Source organism: Paralichthys olivaceus, chromosome 14 (genome assembly GCF_024713975.1).
Source record: "Paralichthys olivaceus isolate ysfri-2021 chromosome 14, ASM2471397v2, whole genome shotgun sequence".
Classification (NCBI taxonomy): domain Eukaryota; kingdom Metazoa; phylum Chordata; class Actinopteri; order Pleuronectiformes; family Paralichthyidae; genus Paralichthys; species Paralichthys olivaceus.
The window spans coordinates 8,346,801-8,366,361 of NC_091106.1; the positions used below are offsets into that span (position 1 = coordinate 8,346,801).

At 44.6% G+C, this 19,561-nt stretch overlaps 1 protein-coding gene across 7 annotated transcripts in view; it reads left to right on the plus strand.

Annotated features, from left to right (window-relative positions):
- Positions 1-16,142, plus strand: part of LOC109643301 (spectrin beta chain, non-erythrocytic 5) — a 32,012-nt gene extending 15,870 nt beyond the window's left edge. For 3 of the 7 annotated variants that reach the window (XM_069538558.1, XM_069538560.1, XM_069538559.1), the window contains exons 15-34: positions 693-842; positions 2,239-2,495; positions 3,555-3,684; positions 4,383-4,589; positions 5,046-5,198; positions 6,123-6,340; positions 6,646-6,829; positions 6,921-7,076; positions 7,651-8,040; positions 8,263-8,382; positions 10,064-11,992; positions 13,137-13,268; positions 13,354-13,428; positions 13,539-13,625; positions 13,735-13,826; positions 13,917-14,002; positions 14,082-14,145; positions 14,262-14,479; positions 15,030-15,176; positions 15,281-16,142. In XM_069538558.1, coding sequence (XP_069394659.1) covers positions 693-842; positions 2,239-2,495; positions 3,555-3,684; positions 4,383-4,589; positions 5,046-5,198; positions 6,123-6,340; positions 6,646-6,829; positions 6,921-7,076; positions 7,651-8,040; positions 8,263-8,382; positions 10,064-11,992; positions 13,137-13,268; positions 13,354-13,428; positions 13,539-13,625; positions 13,735-13,826; positions 13,917-14,002; positions 14,082-14,145; positions 14,262-14,479; positions 15,030-15,176; positions 15,281-15,540 — 5,055 coding nt within the window. In that variant the 3' untranslated portion in view covers positions 15,541-16,142. The remainder of the gene's footprint in view (positions 1-692; positions 843-2,238; positions 2,496-3,554; positions 3,685-4,382; positions 4,590-5,045; positions 5,199-6,122; positions 6,341-6,645; positions 6,830-6,920; positions 7,077-7,650; positions 8,041-8,262; positions 8,383-10,063; positions 11,993-13,136; positions 13,269-13,353; positions 13,429-13,538; positions 13,626-13,734; positions 13,827-13,916; positions 14,003-14,081; positions 14,146-14,261; positions 14,480-15,029; positions 15,177-15,280) is intronic. The other 4 variants (XM_069538561.1, XM_069538564.1, XM_069538562.1 and 1 more) reach the window with 4 other exon arrangements.
- Positions 16,143-19,561: the final 3,419 nt, after the last annotated feature.

Consider the following 19,561-nt stretch of genomic DNA (forward strand, 5'->3'; position numbering starts at 1 on the left):
CTTAAAGCTCCCACTCTGAAGCAGTGGCTGTATACTGTGACAGATATTATCCCTTTTTGAGGGTTCTTTAAAAAGATAAGTCCTTTGTATTTTACTTTGAACACCTAGAGGCCACAAAAGCCCATTTTCCACTGGTCAGAAAACCCACAAACACCAACATCTGGCTTTTGTCTGGTAATGGATGCAATCGAGAGAGAGAGAGAGAGAGAGAGAGAGACTTAGAAAGGCAAACTCCTCTTCTTGCAATGGGAATGGAGATAATCACCTTTTCAATGGGTTTACTCGCATTTACCTGATTGTTAATGTGCAGGAATTGGTATGGGTAGATGAGTATGTGTATCTATGTGAATATTTTTGCCTATTTGATTCCTTTGCAGATGTATTAACAATTGTGTATATTGTTTGTGGTCTGCTTTGCAAAAAAGTTCCATAAAAGAAGCGTAACTAGAGGCAGTACATTACATTCATTTTCTCATGACCTTGGATGAATGCCTTGAATAAAAATATTCCCCTTATTTTGCAAACTGGGCACGTTGACAGGTCTGGTTTGTGTAATAATTACGTAACGAGCTGATATTTCATCCGAGACAGCTTCAGTTACCCAAAGCTGCAGATTAGCGCCGTATATTGCAACATAAATCCCCAGTCCTAAGCCATCACACGCTCTCATCAGTTTAACGCCTCTTCCTCAGGAGGGCCGCGGGCTGGTCCGAGCTCAGCACCCCGGCAGCGCCAGGATCGAGGAGTTCCTCGGCCAGCTGGAAGTCCTATGGGAAGAACTGCGGAGGAGGCACCAGAGGAACGCTGTGTTTCTGCAGGCCTCAGAGGAGCTGGGTTTTAGGGTAAGATTCATAAAACAGTTTCACTAGAAGCACTCATCTTTAATCTTACTGAGGCGACTGCTTACCTTTTGAAGTTGCAGGGGAACTTTATGGTTATGATGGATGATTCTGGATCAGCTCTCTCATTGTTAAATGTTTTAATGCTGGACCGGAGCCTGGACTGCATGCATACTCTCATTGTTAGAAGCACATTTACCTTCATCTTTCCACCTTAATTGGCTGAATAGCATTTGGGGTTAACTGGGAGACTGTGAGGTACACTGTATATCCCCAACAATTAATGAGAGCTATTGCGAGGCATATAAATTGTGCTTCCATGTAATTAAGAGTGTATTAGGAGATGGAAAGAGGCTGTAAATCCACCCAGATGGATGACTTAGTTGGAAAACATGAGTCTTTTATTACAAAAGATGCAGGTCAGAGTATAATGTCGACTTCCATTAGATAAACCTGCCTTTGTTACTGTACTGAAGTCATTTTTCATGTGATCACTACATTATGACAAAAATATCTGTACTCTTTATTTGTTTGATTGCATTTACGGGAAGTGTTTTTTATTTCGCATCATTGACTGCATCTGCCCAATATCAAGAAAGATTTTAACCTAAACAGATGGGACAATAACACAGAAAAGAGGATTTCTTGTTCCATATCTATCAGTGCATAACATGCACAACAACATGGCATAAAATATTTATCAAGACGAAGCAGACAAAAGAGAGAGAGAGTGAAAATGAGTAAATCTTAATTTCTCACTGAGTTGCCTAGACAAATCTTTTGTTGCCAAAAGTCCGGCAGATGACGGTTCTTATATCACTGGCAAAGTTTTGCCAGCTCCCTGGCTGTGTGCTAGAACTACAACATGCACTTCTACATTTCTTTCCGCATTCCGCTGCCAGTTCGAACAATTACAACACAATAATTTGATAGATGTGGGAGAAAACTATATTCAACGTGTATAAAATGAGCCTGAATACACTGTGGAGAAACTACGGCATATAGAGGAGGAAGTGTTCACTGTAGAGAGTGAATCATCTCCAGGCCATGAGGATGCATTTCCTCCTGGACAAGTTTTCATTCTCACAAAACCTGTCTTGCATCTAACCCTGCTTTTAGCAAATGTATTTTTTTTTATTTGAAGTGAGAGTGGTTTAAGTTAAGTGTTATTCTTTGAACTATATTAAGTCTCTGTTTGCGTTAGACATGTGGGGAAGTTTTTACTTTGATACTTTGAGTACATTTCAGAGCCTTTGCTGTATTCTTTTAATTGAGTAAAGAGGTTGAATTAGTAGTACTACTTTTGCTTGAGTCGTTTTTAACTCAAGTATCTGTACTTGCGTGTACTTAGAGTGCATCCGTTGTACATGACTATCCTCTTTGCGTCCTCACTGTACAGGTTGTGAAAGTGCTGCAGGCCCTGGGCAGCCTGGAGGCCTGGCTGGAGTCCGTCGAACTCTCCATGAAGGAATCTGCACTTGCCGGTGACCCTGAAACAATGAGCGTGGCTGAGAGGGAGAGCTGTTTGCTGGAGAAAGAGGTGGCAGCGCGCAGCCTGGAGCTCGGCGCTCTGAGGCAAGAGGTGGACCTCCTTCACGGCCACAGTCACCCGCTCACACAGTGGCTGCCAGCGCGCATGGACGAGGTGGAAAGAAAGTGAGTTTTTGGGAGGCAGGAAGGTTAATGTCCTGGGTAGCCCCCCTGATGTCTCTCATCATGGAAGGCTCATGTTGTGGATGAGACTTTGGGGTTTTTGCTCGTCACTGTGGTCAGGAAATGAAGTAAGAATTTTGTCAGTGTTTCCAAGAGGTCACAGGTTTGGGCTTGGCACGTCTGTGATCCAACATGGAAGAGTTTATCCATAAAAAACCCTCTGCTTTTATTGAAGACAAACAATTTCACCCCATAAACCTCAGAAATATATATCCATAGATCTCATGAGCTGCTTTTTCTCTCCAACCTGGCAAAAATATTCTCCATGCGCTCATTCACTGCAAGACCCAAGTTTATTCATTTGTGATTCATGCAGCACTTAGTGAGGTCTACCCCACCGTCCTGACATGCACTTCACCCACAGCTTGTCAGTGTGTTTCAGAGTCACCCGTTCACTGTTAGCAAAATGACGCCTCTCGGAAGACAAGCTTGTTGCCATGGACTCTCAGTTAAACCGTGTGATGTTGTACTTTATTTACTGGAAGCACCAACGTCTATAAACATAAGTTCAGACTCTGTAAAGAACACCAAGCTGACCAAGGAAAATAAAGAGACGGAAAGGGTTCAGTTTGAGTGTTTCCAGGGCGGAGGTGTTATGTAGGGCAGGGATGTGCAGTCTGAGGGGCCGTTGATGCAGGTGGAGGCTCTTGCTAAGCAGCTGTAAGACACTTGGGATGATGTCATTATTTAACGTGAAATACAAGCAACTTATGGCTCATTTATTGTAAGAAAAATAGCCTTTCAAATTGCTCCTTTACCATTTAAAGTGTAAACTCTGCACGGACAAAGTACCTTCACGCCCCAAAGTGCAGGATATGTTTATGTGACACATGATATATGATTACATAAACAGCTCTGGCATGGCCAGTTACTGCCTGCGGTCTATGTAATGTGGTTCTGCTGAAGGATGTAGGGTTGTATATGAGGATGTGGATTACCGTTAAGGTGTAGCTGATCATGAAAACATTCCCGTGGGTCTGTGTGTGTGTGTGTGTGTTCCAGGTACCATCGTGTCCAGAGCGCCCTGACCCAGCAGAGCTCAGAGCTGCAGGACACACGAATGCTGACGGAGTTCCTGGAGCGCGTGGAGCTGGAGGAGAGCCAGGACGGTTGCCGGTACAGCCTGGGCCAGGTAAGACATTACTTAACAGAAGTAGTAGCCTCCTAATTGGGTCAAAACAAATGAAAGGGTTAATTTAGCCCTGTCGCCTCACAACAAGAGCGTTGCTGGTTCGAACTCTGGTTCAGCCAAGGTCATTGCATGTTCTTCATGTGTCTGTGTGGGTATTCTTCACTTTCATTGTCCTGAGGCAACATCAGAAGTCTATGGGACAAATATAGACTTGAACAGCACTAAGTAGAAGAGTGCTTACCTCAAAATTCTCCTTAAATTCAATCTAGCTGAACCAAATTTAATACACTCATAGATATCAATTCCCCAAATGTGTAATTTTCATGCAGATCTATGAATTAATTTCAGGGAAAATGGTGAAAATATTGAAAAACTCTATATTTCTTGAAAAATCTTTCAATGTTAAAGAAAGAGGAAAAGAAAATCTTAGCGACACCCCCTCATCCAGATCTGCCCCAATATGTAATGAGTTCTTCCCGACCCACACTGTATCCTTCCACCAAGTGTCATGGAACATGAACATTTTGCTTACAAATCAACATACAACCCAACCAATACACAAACATACAGGGGGGAATGGAGCTAACAAATGTTTGCTTGACAAGAAAACACAAAGGTAAAAAAGTATAATTTCTATCATTAAGATTAACAGTCTGTCAACTCAAATAAACAGCTCTCTCCCTCTCTCTATCAACCAGCCACTCCACAGTGAGATTTCTCATGCTCCCTCATTGCTGGGACTCCAGAGCAGTGGTAGTGGTGGTGGTGGTGGTGAGCCCCTGATAGAAACCATGGGGGACCCTGTGGAGGAACTGCGTGAGGCTGTGGAGATGCTGAATGACACTGTGAGGGAAAGAGGGCGATCGCAGAGCCATGACCAAGCCATCCAGGACCTGCTGAGCAAGGTAAGGAGATGGGAATCACTCAAGATAACATGTTCATATGGCAGCTCTAGTCTATATTACCCATGGTTTACTGTAGTGTTAGTCAAGTTGCAATGATCTTAGATGACTGTATTGTCCTAAATCCCTCAAGTTTTGTTACAAACAGCTGGACAAACCAGTTGATCCCGAATCTGGTTTCCTTTGTTCTGTAGCCATGTGTTTTAATCGGCCCCAAACGAGCCACCACTCCCATCCACATGAGCATTTTTATGTTAATTTGATTTATTAAATAAAATCTAATAAAGCAGCACACGTGTCAAAACAGAACTTACCCACACGCCCAGAGGAGACTTCATGACAAAGTTTTAAACACTCATTAGCGATGTGGCTCTTATTGGAAAACAAATAACACGCAGTGAAGTATAATGATTTAACGGCGTCCTGTGAGCGCTCATGATGACTTTGTGTCTCGCCCAGCACGCCGGGCTGGTGGTGCACGTGGAGGAGTGCCTGTGCTGCAGCAAGGAGCTCGGCCTGGACATCCTGGAGAGGGAGACGGACTTGGCCATCCAGTGTGAGCCAGAGCGCTGCGGCCTGGAGGCTCTGCAGGAGAGGCAGGACCACCTGGAGGTGAGTGGGAGACGCTGGCACATCATCGTAATTATGGTGTAAACATTGAAAATGATTCACTGGTGCTGATACGATCCAATATTCCATTCAACTGACTCTGGATAATGAAAAAGGGGAAGCTCCCCCTTCTCTTTCTCGCACTCGCTCCCCGACACATTGTTCCACAGTCTGTTTCCTGTTGTGCCAGATTTTTTCACATCCCAAAAAAAAGCCAGCCCACCCCGCTTTGTGCTGTGTTTAATTTGTTATATAAACTGCACCATGCAATCACACACACACACAAACACACATCGAGCGTGCAAAAGTTTATTATTCACACAGGATATTTATTTATGCTTGTGTGAGTCACTACTCAACAAAAGTCTGTGTGTGTGTGTTTGTCGGTAAATGTGTTGGGGGGTTGTTCGCCCAGGGGTCACAAGGTTGGAGATGTGAGGTTGGGGATGGTAAAGTTGTGTGTGAGTCATTTTTTGGGCAGTGTTATGATTATCACACACACACACACACACACACACACACACACACACACACACACACACACACTACATGCAGCTGTCTGGACTTGATACTTTTGAAGAGCAGAAATGACCTAATCTCCCTCCACTGAAATAACTGTGCCGTCAGCAGACAGGCATTCACAGCTCAGTGTTCTGGAGGCTTACTGTATCTGAGAAATGTTATGAAGTATTACTCCCAGAGAACCTCTGTGCTATTAATTACCGCCTCGTCAAAAGCGAGAAAAAAGTGGAAAAAGATTGCAAGCTTGCTACAGCGTGGCAGCCCACATGTAGACCATATGCTGAATAATATGCATAACGCTATGGGGATGAGGTCATAGCCATGCAGAGATACAATTGGTACAGGCTGTCTGAGTGATACCAGGTTTGATGGGAGATGATAGATCTTCACTTTGATTTTCCACAGATTGACTATGAAGTCATGAGGGAGGAGGTGAAGGAGATGGAGAACCTGGCTTCGCGGTTGGAGGAGCTGTGTCCAGAGAGAGTGCACGTACTCGGGGCAAAGATCCAGGCCACGCTGCAGGCCTGGGCCGAGCTGGGAAGGAGCGTTGCGGAGAACAAATCACGGCTGCAGGAGTTTGTGCAGCTCCAGGACTTCTTCAGGAGCTACCTCGCAATGATGTAAGTAGGGCGTGGGGATCCTGTGACCCCCCCTCTCCGGGTCAGACCGTCTTTCGTAATCCATTACAATATCTTTTCAAGGGAAGAACAGGATGTTCTCCTTGTCAAACGCTTGGTCCCCTGGTGAAATGTATAATTTAAGATGTGCTGAGGAGGTCAGTGCTAGTTTCCTGGGCTGAGTGTGACAAGGCGATGAATATCTGTCCTGTTAGGGAGTCTGGTCATTCTCATGTTTTGTGAATGTGTGGCTTTTCTCACAGCCCTGTTCCTCGTCTCCTACCCCCACCCCCGCTCCTCTTTGATAGCTCATGGACGGAAGACACTAGGTCGTGCATTTTCTCAGACACCGCCTTGCATCCTGGGAAGGATGGGCAGAGGCCACTGGCTGCAGAGCTGGACATGCAGATTGAGCTGAAGTTTGAGGAGTTTGATGAGCTGGCGGTTGCAGGGAGGAACCTTTTAGACAAAGAACACCACCTCACACAGATGGTGAGCAGGGCTGCACACTAACTCTTGCATCCTTATATATGTTGTTGTTGTAATTTAGCTACTGTCACAAACACTGAGTTCTGTCCTGCAGGTGAGGGAGCGGCTGGAGGAACTGAGGAGTATGCTTGGGTGGATCTTGGTGCATTGGAGGGCTCAGAAACAGCAGTGGCTTCACAAGAGGAGCAGACAGGAGCTTTCACAAGACAACATTTATTCTGAGGCTACAATGTGCTCTACATTATCAGAGGTAAATGAGCAGGGAGGCTTTTATCCAAGGGACTGTCCTGAATACTTGGCAAAGGAATGATTCCCTTTAAAAAGTAGGTGGAGGAGGTACAGCAGATTGTCCAATAACCAGAAGGTTGGGGGTTCGATGCCTGGGTTGTATTCTCTAAATCAGGGGCCATAAGGGGCCTTACACAGACGGGCAATTAAACGTCCAACATCCATCCACAACTCTGATTCAGTGAGATGAACGTTGACATCATTCCTTGTTTACTGTTAACTTGATAGCTTTGATTCACAGCCGCACATCATTGAATATATTTTGAAAATTGTTCATTGTGTTGCTCATTGTGTTCTTCAAAAACACTATGAAAATAAATATTCTTTACAAATTACCGTATTTATTGTTCGTATTGTTAGTAAGTAATTAGTTAGTGACAGGAGAGGGGCACTTCTGGATCTACCCCTGGATTGACTGTGGCTGAGGAGTGGAGGAAACAATGCGAGGCAGGGCCACAACATATGTTTCCTGCTTTAGCAAAGACAGATTTTTTAATAATTTACCAACATGATGTGTTTACTCTTTATCTCCATAGCTTCCCAAACAGATTTCAGCTCCTGAGCTACACGCCTACGAGTCCCATCAGTCCCTGCTCATTATCTCAGAAGGAGACAAGTCAAGCGTATCAGGAGACAGCCGACCCTCGTCTCTCCCACCCAGACAAACTGAGCAACAGGAGGAGAAGCAGTTGGAGGATGGGTATGAGGTCATGAACAGTATTGGACCAATGGGAGGTGAGGCCTCCCTCCCAGAGTCTGCCAAACCCTCTATTGTGGTCCTCAAAGAGCCCAGCAGCCCTACTCTTGGGGGCACGGTCAACCTCATCCTCAGCTTTGGTAACACAGGGGACAGCCAGGTTCAGGTGCTTGAGCCACCTGCTGGGACGGAGGAGGTGGTGGAGGACACGTCTGAGCCTGTGCACAGGGTGAGAAACACCAAACATTATTGTGGGATATCAGATTTACCGTCAACACACATTTCCTCCCATAAAATCAGATGAAACAGATGATCTATGTTACTGCTCCTGGAGAACGATGCAGCGACATTCACTGTCTGTAATGACATGCATGGGATTTCCCTCTGCCACTCAATCCCCTCTCTCCTCTTTGGCCTTCATATCTTCCTTTTTCCCCATTTTCTCCCTCAGCCCAATGTGCCTCACTCCTCTTCCTGTAAAAACTTTTGGAGGCGCTGCCAGGGGCTTTTGGAAAATACTTTGGGTAGCTTAAAGCGAAAGAGAAAGATTTATCGGCAGAGTGCAAATGAGGTAAATTGCGCGGTGTGAACTGGATTTGCATGCTGCGTCTCAAAGTGTGCCGGGGATGCATGCTGTGCTGTGTGTAGGTGTTTTCTCTGGGGGTAGCATGCTCTTACTAACCCGTGTTACAGGGTACAACTGCTCTTATACAGCAGCCCCACCTCATGAGAGTAAAAGGAAACAGGTCATGCTAGAGTGGTATCATAATCTTCCAAGGGCTGGAAAGTATACAGTTAGAAAAGTATGAAAAGACAACAAACCATTTTACTGTAAAAACTCACAATTTAAAAACCAAATTTTTTATGAAGCATGTTATGTGGTGATATTTAATGGGATGGTTAAGGAGGGGTGCTACTTTTACAGTCCATTGGTTCAAATATAAACATGATGATTGGAATGCACAGATAGATAGATAGATAGATAGATAGATAGATAGATAGATAGATAGATAGATAGATAGATTGATTAAACAGGCTCAGGCAAAGAAAAATCATCCACAGTTGCTTCCCTCAACTTTGTAAAGCACTCATCATGGATATGAATATATAAATATATAGTGTGAGGCCAACCACAAGTCATACAACAGTATATGTACAATGTATCTGAATTGCAAATAAAATTACAAATTGAATCAAATTCTAGGGAGTTTTATTGGTACATACACTGTAAATATTCTTAGCTGTATTAAAGTTTTTGAGTCATTGGAAGTATTCGAAAGTATGTTTGAGACTCTTAAACTGTGTATATTTTGGACATCCTAGACTGAATGTGAGTCTGTCAGTCGTCATTTTGCTCTTTCAGTTCGTCTTGTGTAAACTCAGATGAACGGTTGAATTCCCAACAGAAAATCAGACAGTGAATCAGTGTGTTTACAGTCCAACTTTCCTCTACCGTTAAAACTTTTCTTTGGACGTCACTTTGTTAAATGAGGCAGGATTTAAAGCTGGAAAGCAGCGACGACAGAATGAGGGTGAAGAGTAAGACAGTGCGCAAACACACACACACACACACACACACACACACACACACACACACAGTCGTCTCCCTGCTGCTAACGTTGACAGAAGCTCTCTCATCTCCTTGAGTCATTTCACCACAAGTCTGATGTAAACCTGGACTTGTTGGGCTCCCTCTGGCTGTGCCACCATTGTGTTTAATACGTGACCTCACCCTCGCTTCCTGGGAAACGTGTGGTCCAAAATGGCTCCCAGTAGGAGTGCGCCAAATACAGGCGGGGCCGTTATGCAGAAAACTGGTGCTGAACTTTCAAGAAAGGCCCCCAGACTGCACACAGTGATTTATGGTCTGGGGCTTCCAGAGAAACAAGAGATTAGTCACAGAGTTGAAAGGTCAAGCTATTACATCTGGCTATGACGGCATGTGTAGCCACATGTGATTTTGTTTAAGTACTGCAAGTGTGCGATTGCAATCATGTCCGCATTCTTTTGTTTTTTTGTCTTTCCTGTTATTTGTACACATATGAATTGCTATATAAAGCTGTTTTCTTGGATGTGTGAAGTGTAGAGAAACAGATTCTGATGTTTGTTTCTGATAAAGCCTTCGTCCGTTTTCTTCATTTGTCTGTAACCCATTAAACACCTCTTGTTCTCAAGGCTCTCTGGGGTCAAAATGCAATTACTGCTGGAAATGAGAGCAAACATGTCTAATATTTTGTTCTCTCTTTTTATAGGTAAGTACCTACTTGCATGTCAAGGATAACAACTTGGCTGCGGCCCCTGTGTATGAGAGTATCACCCTGCCCCGTCAAAAGAGCCGCTCCGCAGCCTCAGCCTCCCCAACTTTCCTGCCATCCTTATCCTCCTCGCTGCCTTCCTCTGCGTCCGCACCTCAGACGACCAATGTGACCTTCCACCCTTCGACGGGGAGCGGCAGCGGCTTCCTCTTCAGTAGCCTCAAGAGAATGGGCAAGAAGAGAAAGCGGAAGAGAGATGCTCGCAGACACACCATCCAGAAAATAATGGGAGTGGAGGCTCAAACGGAGGAGGTGGCTCATTACGGGTGCGATACCATGACATACGACACACACACATGGCCGCTGAAGGAAGGCAGGAGGAAGAAGAGTTCCCCAAAGAGCCCGGCCGGTGGGAATGGAATAGAAGCTATAGACTACATGAAGAATCCCCTGTTGAAGGACATTGATACAGAGTGTTCAGGGGAATACAGCATCATTCCATATGCTGTATCAGAGGGGCCAAACCCGCCATCCTCCACAAGTCAGGTGAGGAGCCACTGCAGATTCCTCTCTTTGGGATCTGTGCTGAGCTTTGACCTGCCCAAGGACATGACTCTCATCCCCAGCATTCAGGACATCATTACAATTGCACCCCCTGAGTCCAAAAAGGGAGCAGGGACTGATCCGGACCCCCACTCTCAGAGACACTCAGCCCTGAGCTCCTTCAAACAGACTCGTCCCCCTGCTGCCATCATGCACGGCTCATCGGAGCTCAGCTTTTCTGAAACACCGACTCCGACTCCTGTTGTGAAAGTTCTGTCTGATGCAGACAAGAGTTCCCAACCACCACCTCCTCTTTCCCTGCGAGAAGATGAGGATCAAACCATTCCATGCAAAACCCAGTTCTGTCTGCACAAGGCTGCAGAGCAGGAGCAGGACAGGGATGGAACCAGCCAACCCTCTGATCTCCCTATTTATGTGAACCAGGCCCAAAGTACAGCTGCACATAAACACGAGTGCCTCAGTGTCCACACGCTCATTCGAGATCTTAATGGACACCAGTACCACAAATGTGCAAAACCCCATAGTGTGCGTGACGTGAGCCCGGGGCTCCAGTGCCTGAGCCAAGCTTCTCACATGGTGGTAAATCTAAAGTCAACAGTGAGCGTGAGCGTTCATCAGGACCCGGTAGAATCTGGGATCTCCACGCCCAGCAGCATCAAGGTTTGCGCTGATGCACCATGTCCAGATGTCCCGCAGCCTAAGGTAGTGGTGGGGAGGCTCGTGTCCCTGCAGGTGGGAGGAATAGACTGCTCTAAAACAAGACAGAACAATGCAATACCCTTAGGTCCATCTGCAGAGCAGCAAACAGAGCCTGTCCACCTGGACCACCAGCAGTTTGAGGAGGAGGAAGAGGAGCTGGAGGACATCTGGAATCAGACGACTAACTACAGACAGAGCATCTGCTCAGATATCATGTACCAGCCCAGTCAGGAAGACTGCGTACCCTCGGACCAACCTGATGTTCCTCATTCTCGCTCGCCTTCACCCAAAACCCCGGATGTGCTCTACAGGAACTTGGTCACTGCTTCTGCGCCCAACCTCCTTGTGGCCGAGTTCAGGCTGCCGTCCCACATTCAGAGCCTGCTGGGCTACGACAAGGAGCACAGGGCCAAAGTCCGCCTCCCTCCACTGGCTTCAGGAGACAGGAGGTCCTGGGCAGCATTTCCCAACAGGGAACCAGCCAGCAAGACCAAGTCAGTGACACTGAACGAGACGGCGTCCGATCCAATGAAGCTGCCAGACGTGGGTGACAATCAGAGATACATTTATCAATACAGAGAGGATGAGGAGGAGAAGGAGGAAGAGAAGGTGGAGGAGGCAAAGGTGAGGGAAGAGGCGGATGAGCACATAGGTGGTTCGAAGGTGAGGTCAGGGTTAGATATACAGAGATGTCTACATCCCTGTAGCCATCTCTTAATTCACCCAAATTACAAATAATAATTTTCACTCATTTATGCTTCCTAGACGTACAAAAATGATATTCTTGTTTCAAACAATGCAACCATCACTACCCACATACTTCCCTGTGTCCAATACATCTACTAGAGGGCAGCGTAGAGTTGAGAGTTTCAACAAACATGGCCACAGTGGATGAAGTTGTGAAAATGTACCTCTGTGCCCAGGTGAAGATATAGAGTCTAATACTTCCAACTCTTAAAGTCTCTCCTCAAAAAGTTCCTCCATTATTAAATTATCTTCCTTGTCCCTTACAGTCATCTCGCTTGAATTATTAGCTATACACTGCCCGGCCCCAATTTTAATTGTACTGCTCCGTTTCATCTGTTTTGTCTGTATCCATAAGCTTTAAGAAGAGGTGTACAATTACGAATGAAATAAACGCAAAGTACGGACAGAAGACTCCGTCCGTTTTCGTGTGGGTTGAGCATAAATGTGCCTTTACTTGTGCAGAGCCCTGCAGATGAATTTAGTTTTCTCTGTACAGGTTTTGAGAATGGAGTCTTCTGCTTCAGTGAAGAATTTACCTGGTAGTGCTTTAAGCCTTTTCAAAAATTACAGTAACAAAAACTGTTATTATAGCTTTTCTCAAAGCAATGAAAATGCCTTGGTTACTTTATTGTTCTCAGAGGTGGGAAAATGTCTTTGGTCTGTGTGGCAGTTGATTAAAATTATTTTTATAACATGCACATTGGGTAAGAGAGAAATAGTAAAGCAATGAAGATGTCTCCATGACAACTGTAGATTTCTGATGGCATAGACAGATACTGCAAAGTCATGATGAATCAACCCAAAAATATCTCCACATGTAGATACCACTCCTGGTTAGTGAAACTAAAATATAATATTAATCACAGATACAAAGGCCCAGTATTAATAAGAATATCTATAATTATTTGTGCATGGTTATAGCCTATATATTGTAAATAAATGAGCTGTAAACATGTAGTTGGCGTCTGCAGCCATTGTCATGTTGCTGTGTAGAAATCAAGTATACTAAATAATATTTTCATCATGAGTCATGACTGTAGAATCGTCTCTGTCTTAACAGAACCAGTCAATGAGTCTGCTGTCGGTTCACATGGATTTAGACAGAGCCTGTCAGCAAAGATCCTCTCTAAGCCTAGAGGACATGGAGAAGAAGGAAGAACTGATGGCCACAGGAGGGCGCTGTTTCACCCTGGTGAGACTTTGATGCAACATGGGGGGGCTCTTTGTGTCTGAAATATTTCACCTGTGTGATTAACTACAGTGTTTGGTCCAAATAGAGCGGAAAGCCCGACCTGCAGTCGATGGAGGGAACGCTGGAGAGGAAGCACAAGCTGCAGCTGGGAGGAAAGAAAGTAAGAAAGGCTCCTGAAAGTGTCCAACCCAGCAGCATGGTCAGCAAATGTTAAAGCCCACAGTCAGCAACACACACACACACACACACGCTCTTATCTTATTTTCACAGGCGGCCTCCAGAGGTTGGAGCTCCTACCACGCTGTCTTACATCGACACACCTTGTGTTTCTACCAGGAGAGAAAGGATACACTGAGGGTAAGCAGAAAAATATATCAGCAGAGAGAGAGCGAGAGAGAGCCCGGGAGAAATGATGAATAATTAAAGTGGACGTTATGAAGTCAGTGATGATCAGTCTGTGTTGCAGAGTTCTGCATGCGGCCTCCCGCTGAACCTCCTGGGAGCTGAGTGTTCACCTGCGCCAGAGTACACCAAGAAACCCAACTGCTTCAGACTACAGTACGACTGTAACAACCACTAGAAATGATTGTGAAGATATTTTACATGAGACAAACTTCATGTTTGACCCATCATCTCTCTGACCTTCAGGCTCCGCGACGGGTCTGAATATCTGCTCAATGCCCCCTCACGCTTCATGATGAAGAAGTGGATGATGAAAATACAGGCGAACACTGGTAATCATCATTATTTCAAAGTTTTTTTTATCAGTTTATATTCCACTGGTGTAATTGAATTATGTTTTTGTTCTAAAAGGTCAGAGTGAGCCTGTGTCTGCAATGTCAAGTGTCCCTGTCAATCAAGGCCTCCCCATTTCCTTGTAAGATGCAGTGGTTAAATTACTTATCTTTAATTATTGATTTCCACATTCAATCATCGTAACAATAATGGTTTATAAATAATAATCACAAAATGATAAAATCTCTTTCCTCTCAGAAATCCCTCGCCTTGCTCCGGCTGTCGCGGTCTAGCCAAATGCCACTGCTCCTCCCGCCATGATGTCACCTCCACGTTTCCCAGGCGCAAGCCACCGGGCGCCGCCCAAACCAAAGAGATCGTTGTCCTCACCAGAGAGTTCAGTCAAATGCCACACAGTCACTTAAGGAGTTTGGACGAGCACTCGACTATCTCACCATCACACGGAGGCTGCTGTGGTGAGTCAGGAGGCGTCTGTGTGCGACAAAGGCTACAGTATATTACATCTACTTCACATTTAGTGGAAGGATTTCAAGCAGCAACCCCCATCACTGGCTACTCAATGGCCCTACAGGACCACTCATGATGAGGATGCACTCCTCTATGCTAATTATTGATTTGTATTCACACAGGATGTGTAATGGTTTTATCAACCAAGCTTCTTTGTCTTTGAGGCTTCTGTTGAGGTCAAAAAGGAAATCATGATTTGACACTAGTCGTTTAGATTGGAACAGTGATGTTAGCACTGCCGCCTCACAGCAAGGAGGTTCCAGGTTCAAATCCCAGCTGTATAGATAATAGATGGATGGATGTTGTGCCTTGGGATAATACATGTTGGGATTTGTCGCTATACAGACTTGAATTGCTCCAATCATCAGAGAAAATAGTGAATGGAGGTGCAGTGGGTACCACTAGGGGGAGCTAGGACATTGTCTATCTGACACATGGCTGTCACTACAGTAACAGTTTGTAGTTGTATTTACTTTTAATATTTGTGACGCTCTCCAGATGATGATGAAGACAGAGCGAAGCAGACGATGACTCACAGACAGTCTACAACATCCAGCAGCATCACCTCCTCCTCCCCTCACTCCCCCGTGTTCAGCGGCCAGGACTGGCTCAGCAACAAGCGCCGCTCCCACTCCTTCACCTCAGGTTTCCACTTATTAACCTAAATGATCTGTAATGTGCCTGTGAATCCTAACACCTGGTTTGTTTTTGTCTTCTAATGTTCTGTTTGTCATGTTTTTCCATCTCAGCAACCTACCAGAGGATCAGGCCCCTGCTGCACCCAGCTGGAGGCCTGGAGAGGGGGTCCAACTACTGTGTGACCCTGGTGGTTGGAGATAAGTCGTCAGACGGCACGTCCATCTGTAGGAGCTCTGAGCCTTCGGTGCTGGCCGCGGCTGAGTGGCAGCAGGACGCATGTCAGGACTCTGCTCTGAGGAGCTACGCCAGCCTGCCACGGCCACGCAACAAATCTGTCTTCAAGAAGTTCTTTGGGAAAAGGGACCTTTGAGATTTTCTTTTAAATGATGATTTTGCTTATAAAAATACAATCTAATGTGCAGTGCACATACTGAATTATGCAAAGAAGACGCTACTACTGACTGTATTTATGATTGGAGCTATACCATGCTTTTATTTTTGATGTGTTAGATCACTAATGGATTGACACGTCCCTTTAATAGGTTCTTTTTACGAGTATTTATATGGCTCTTCTTTAATTTTCTTCTGCAGTTGAAAGTAACAGTATTGAGTGATTGTGGCACGTGTAGATATAGATTAGTTAACAGAAACATACATTTCCCCACCAGTCTTAATATTTAGATTTTTTTGTGGATTGTGGTGTTATTTGTAAACCTCCTTACTCAGCAGAGAATCAGTTTAGAAAGCAGGGCTTAGATATATATAGATATATGTATATATCTATATATATATACTGTATATACCAGATCATGACAGACCCTCACCCCCTCATGTGTACTTGTGTGTTACACCAAAACATGTTCTTCCAATTTATACAAATAGCAGTTTGATACTGCTTGAGCTTCTTTGACATTAACACCTTTTAAATACTAATTGTAGAAAAGACTATTCATAATAAAATGTTAAAACCAATTATTGGCTGAGACTTTTTCATTTTTCTTTTTGCTCGTGTCATTCATGGTTTTGTTGTCATGGCCGCAGGCTTTGAAGAGAAAAGGGGATTAGATGAATAGAGAGATTAAAGGACAGGCCAGGCCGAGAACATCTTCACATCATTAGTTTTATTTTTGCATATTAAAAACCTGTCACCATACAAAGACATGATTCAAACAAATCTACATTGCATATATGATGAGGAACCACAGACATTATGGCTGCATAATGACTAATATGCATAAAGAGTTTGGAAAATGCTACTGTTTAGCATGACAAAAATGATCAGCTATTCCCTGCAGGATGTCGAAGAGACAGATTACGAGACAGAGGGACGTTGCAGAAAAAGAGATCTTTGGGCAAATTTACATTTTTGCTAAATTTTGTACATAAACAACTTGGAATGAAAATATGTTTTCTCAGAAAATTGTAGGTGCAAACTCTGCAAAAAGGTTAAAATATGAATTGTTTTCATGCACATAAGTGCATAAAGGTGAAGCTGAAGTTGCGGCACCTGAAGCAGCTGAAGTGTCAGCTGAAGTGAGAGCAATGACAGATTTTGAAATGTCTCTCAAAGAGTAAGAGCCATAAGCGGTGGTGATCATTTGAAATTTGAATTTCCAGCCCTGGAGGGAAGTGAAATGTCAGTTTGTATGCGAGCGCTGGAAGTATTTGAACAGTCCAGTCCCAATGAAAGATAAAAACATTTGATGCCTTCCACCATGAGCGCCACACACACACATTTGCAGAGCAGGATCTGATGTAAAAAAAAGTAAAAGAAGCAGCATTGCGTTTTGGCACAACCATGACACCACCTTTCCATTCATGCGGCGCTGCCAAAAGTCACAGTGTGGTCTTGGCGTGTTTATATGCATACGCACATGCACCGAGCAGCTAGAGTAGTGTATGGGATGGAAACAGTTTGAGGAGTTGTGTGTTTGTGGTGCAAATTTGTCAAAAGCATCCAGCGCAGGCATTAATCATGGCAGCTCAGCAATCTGTGAATCATTATCAAGACTCTATAGAGCTGAAATCTGTATGACTCAGCCTCTCACAGCTCTGTGAAATGTACAGCCTTCATTTATTCCCTTTATATATAAAATCTGTGTGTGTGTCATGTTTATGTGCCACTGCAGTGGACTATTTGCTCTTACTGTCCTCCATGCAGGACAACTTGATCCACAGTGACATACAGTATAAGACTGATTCTCATAGTTGCTGCGTGCACATATGGCATCTATTTTGTTGACATGCATGGACTGCAAACATTCGGCTTTTCGCCTCCACACTAAAGACATTTCTTGTGTGTTTTCATCTCCATCAAGTTTGGACTGACAGCCACATCCTTTGCGGCCCAGAGGCATGCAGCGCTGGTCAATCGATTGATCACCATGCCCTCGATCTTTGTATTCCCTCTGTGCCCTTTGACCTCCATATCATCATCCACTGACAGCTCCCACTGCTTCCTCCACAGCTCTGGGGGCTTTCCAGAGACATTCTTACACTCATTCTCACTCTGTGTGTGTCACCACTCTCCGGAGGCTTTTGTCACTAAAGTGTGGGTGAGGCAATGGATACGTGCACCACAAAAACTCAACTCCCACACACATCTCCACACTTCGGTTGTTGCATTTCCCATCTCCAACCACTAATAACACACATATCCTCCCATAGGTGAGGCAAGGTCCAGGCTTTAGCCTGTGGCCGAGTAAACGGTGACTAACGTCGGTTACCACAGTCATTCGATGAGATCCGGAGATCAGAAGTTACCATCAAGGTGGTGTAAGAGGAGACGGATGTCCTCAGGCCTCAACCCCTCCCCTGCTGTTGATGGAAAATGGTGAATGCATCTTTACACATCACAGCTTTCTGCAGGGAATAAGCCAGTTGCTGCTCTTTAAGCCGTTAGATCAAACCAGACACACGCCAGTGGTTTTGGAAAATAACAAACTCTGCTCATCTGATAAACAAAGGAAGACATTTGTTGGGATCATGCAAAATCATTGCCTTTCACTTGCATCTCGCAGCTTTGATCCCGAGCTCTTAAGGTAGGCCTGCCGTGCAGTGTGCTAGTGGCCCGGACGCAGGCTTTGAAACCCAACACTGACTGCCTGCAGTGGCCCCGGGGAGCCCATGAAAGTGATGTAATGGGAAGACTCATCGGTGGTGGGCAGCGGGGCGGAATAGTGGTTAGGAACCCAGATCAAATGGCCTTAATTTCCGAAACCATCATATCCCGTTTGACATTAACAGCCCACCTGTCGAGACCAGCACACATTAGTTATGCTCGTGAGCACAATGAGCTCATGTAAAGCTCAGTTTCTGGGAATGTATCTGAAATCATAACGCCTGGCTCTCTGTAATATTGTGGCAGAAACTGTTAGAAGTCACATACCCAGTGCACGCTGAGAAATGACTTATAATCTGCATGCTGTGGAACTGAGAAATCTGACATTGCAGATGCTAAGAAGCCTTAACACCACATATTACAATAAATCATACAGTTGTCTTGGGAAATAATGCTGGATCAGGCTTACAAGCATCTCCCACATGGTCTGTAAACAATAACAGATTTTCATCAAACGTGTTTGGCCTTTTGGCCGACGGCTTCTCGGACAAATATAGCATAATATGTCCCCTTCTCTACAGCTGTCACTGGGCCTCCTGGGCTGCCACCACAAAATGTAATAACTCGAGAGATGTTTCCTCATCTAAACACCAGACCACCCCCACCCCAACCCCCCACTCCCCCCTCACCAGCCAGCTCCCTTTTGTCCTGGATCGTTGGTAAGCTCCTTGCATTTCTGTGTCCTCCGTGTGTGGAGGGATAAAGGATGCAGGGTGCCACACAGACATCTGTCCTGCAGATATGGTGCGAATGCGTCTCGGTGATATGGATATTAATGCACTCTGTGTATTCATTCAGGCTGTTCTATATGGTCTTTAATGCAACACTCCTACCACTGAGGACACATCAATACATTCAAGTCCCCTGACAGTGCAGCCTATTGTTACAGTTACACAACTGTTATATGTGGACAAAGCCATGTTGTTTACAATATAGGATAAGGAAAAAAAAAAGAACCTCATGTCCAGATGCTACTATAATCATCATCACTATACCATCATCATCCTGTAACTAACACACACACACACACACACACACACACACACACACACACACACACACACAGAGTAAATACCTCTTCTTTACCAACAACATTTTTTATTCTTTATTCTCATGTGCTTGAGTATATTTATTTCATCCATTTATTCATTACTCAATTATTAAAGAATATTCTAACTCTTTATCCTTTGATATGAAGCCATTTAGCCATTATGCTTTTTTCTATCCATCATTGGCTATCCTTTACTTTGCTTAAGTTTAGTGGAATCCA